Source organism: Diachasma alloeum, unplaced genomic scaffold, assembly GCF_001412515.2.
Source record: "Diachasma alloeum isolate Michigan unplaced genomic scaffold, Dall2.0 Dall_scaffold_01115, whole genome shotgun sequence".
Classification (NCBI taxonomy): domain Eukaryota; kingdom Metazoa; phylum Arthropoda; class Insecta; order Hymenoptera; family Braconidae; genus Diachasma; species Diachasma alloeum.
Window position 1 is genome coordinate 35,891 of NW_021681226.1, and position 3,086 is coordinate 38,976.

General features: G+C 53.0%; 1 protein-coding gene across 1 annotated transcript; it reads left to right on the top strand.

Moving 5' to 3' along the window:
• Positions 1-614: 614 nt before the first annotated feature.
• On the top strand, positions 615-2,812 carry LOC107045894 (the record flags this gene model as incomplete). Its single annotated transcript, XM_015268302.1, has 2 exons — positions 615-1,328; positions 1,447-2,812. Coding segments are annotated over exons 1-2 (2,080 nt in total), but the record flags the coding sequence as incomplete, so codon positions are not given.
• Positions 2,813-3,086: the final 274 nt, after the last annotated feature.

A 3,086-nucleotide genomic window follows, 5' to 3' on the forward strand; every position in this document is an offset into this window, starting at 1 on the left:
ACACCAGAGGTTCAGCTCAACGAGGAGGAAGCGCAGTGTGAAGAACACTTTCAACGGACCCACTCACGAGAGGCATCTGGCCGCTACATTGTTCGGATACCGCTCAAATCTCCAGTTTCCTCGCTAGGAGATTCACGATCGTCTGCACTCGCTTGCCTCCATCGTCTGCTCAGGAAACTCTCACGTGATGAGGTTTATCGTCAGCTCTACACGGACTTCCTCAGGGAATATGAAGAGCTCGGCCACATGCGTCGAGTCTCCGGACAGCTCGCTAGATCAGCTCATCAGCGCCAGCTCAATGGGGGGGGGGCACGGGCACCGAAATGACCTTAGCACATGAGGCCTCGGCTTCAGGAGGGTTGAGGGTTTCGGGCCGTCCGTGTTCTTCTCGGGCTGACGCTCCTCCGGAATATTTCTTCCCTCATCACGGAGTTCTCAGGGCGAGCAGTGAGACAACGAAGCTCAGAGTTGTTTTCAACGGCTCCAACAAGACCAGCTCAGGACAATCGTTGAACGAGATTATGCACACGGGTGAGAAGTTGCAGAAGGATATCTCGGATGTACTTCTCTTTTCTCGGCGGAAACGGCTCATTTTCATGACGGACATAACCAAGATGTTTCGTCAAATTCGGGTACATCCGGAAGATTGGCCACTCCAACAAATACTCTGGACCGACTCAAACGGAGATATCGCCACCTATCAACTCACCACGGTCACATATGGCACTAGGTCAGCTCCGTTCCTCTCAATGCGTGTTCTTCATCAGCTCGTTGAGGATGAAGGATCGAACTATCCTCTCGCTGTGGAACCGCTCATGAAAGGACGATATGTTGACGATATCTGCGGGGGTGCTGACTCAGATGAAGAGCTACTCAGGACCGCTCATCAGGTGACACAGCTCTGTCGGTCAGGAGGCTTTCCGCTAGCCAAATGGCACTCAAATAGCCCAGCTCTACTCACATCTCTTCAACCTGACAGCACCTCTCAAGAACAACGATTCATAGAGGACTCGCTCACCAAGATTCTAGGGGTTTCTTGGCATCCTGGAACGGACAACTTCAAGTTCTCCGTCACTCAGCCTGAGACCAGCTCAATAACGAAGAGAATCATTTTATCGGAAACGGCTCAACTCTTCGATCCACTGGGTTTCCTAGCGCCAGTGGTCATACGAGCGAAGATATTGCTCCAGGCTCTATGGATCGAGAAACTGGGATGGGACGAACCAGTTTCCCAGACAACTGCTCAACGATGGAGCCAATTCAGGGAGGAGCTCACACAGTTATCAGAGATCACCATACCTCGGTGGCTTGGACTGTTCACGGATTCCGTCGGTCGAAGTACACGGTTTTTCCGACGCATCACAAGTGGCGATGTCAGCCGTGATCTATCTCAAGGTTCTCAACAAGGGAAAATCACAACTCACATTGGTTTGCTCAAAAACGAAGGTCGCACCGCTCAAACGGCTGACAATCCCACGACTAGAACTCACTGCGGCTCTCCTCGCCAAACTGACTAAGTACGTCAAGGACCAACTCAATCTCACGAACGCCACCACCTATCTCTGGACCGACTCATCGGTCACGCTCACGTGGATCAGCTCACACTCCTCAAGATGGAAGGAGTTCGTGAAAAATCGGGTGGCACTCATCCAGGAGCTCACTCAGCAGGCTCATTGGAGATTGGTACCGGGCAAGGAGAATCCTGCAGACTGTGCATCTCGAGGTCTATCAGCGCACCAACTGGTATCTCATAAGCTCTGGTGGAAAGGGCCACCATGGCTTCATCAAGACTGCTCATCATGGCCAACTCACGCTCTGGAAAAAGACCTCAGCGCAGACCTCGAGGAAAAGCCAGGAGTTCTCCTACATGTAAAAGCTCATCCAATCGCGCTCTGGAATCTCGTCGACAGATTCTCATCGTTCAACCGACTGCTCAGGGTCACAGCAATCTGTCGACGATTCATAGCTCGGCTCAGGAAAACCCCCAACTCTTCTCTTCGATACCCGCTCACTCTTGGTGATCTTGAAGAGGCTCGCATCCTCTGGATCAAACTCACGCAGGCAGCTCACTTCAAGGATCAACTCAGAGCGATCTCACGAGGGGAAAGGTTCAGCAAATCCCACCCCCTCACCAAGCTCACACCCTTCATCGATCGCCAAGGGGTATTGAGGATAGGAGGACGGCTCAAGTTTGCTCACATAGGCCCGGAGAGCCGGAACCAAGTGATTATTCCGAAGGAATCTCAACTGGCTCAGCTACTCATCGGACAGGCTCATCTAAGGACACTCCACGGAGGCACACAGCTCACCCTCAGGCAGCTCAGAAGTAGCTACTGGATACTCGGAGGTCGAGCACCAGTACGCTCCTTCATCCTCAAGTGCGTTAACTGCACTCGCCAACGTGGAGTACGCGCTCAACAGCTCATGGGCCAGTTGCCACCAGCCAGACTCACTCCCGCTCGAGCCTTTCTCAACACTGGGATCGACTATGCCGGCCCAGTGTCTCTACGGTCCTGGAAAGGGCGGGGACACAAGTCGTACAAAGGCTGGTTGGCTATCTTTGTCTGCATGACCACCTCAGCGGTCCATCTCGAGGTCGTGTCAGACTACTCAGCCGAGGGGTTCATCGCGGCGTATAGACGCTTTTCAAGTCGGCGTGGGATCGCTCATTCCTTGTTCAGTGACTGTGGGACCAATTTCCTTGGCGCTGACAAGGAACTAAAGAAGCTCTTCTCGTCAGGATCAGCTCAATCAAGACAGCTCGCACAGCTCCTCATCAATGATGGGACTCAGTGGTCCTTCAATCCTCCAGGTGCTCCGCACTTTGGAGGGAAATGGGAAGCGGCGGTGAAGTCGGTGAAGTTCCATCTCACCCGGACGATCGGAGAGGATCTGCTCACTTTTGAGGAACTCACCACTTTGCTCGCTCAAATCGAGGCAGTGCTCAACTCACGACCACTGGAACCGCTCACGGATGATCCTGATGACAGTCAGGCTCCCACGACTCTTCCAGAGCCATCTTTAGAGCAACTCAACGTCTCAAGGCTCTCTAGATGGCAGCTCATTCAGCAGAAGCTTCAAGGATT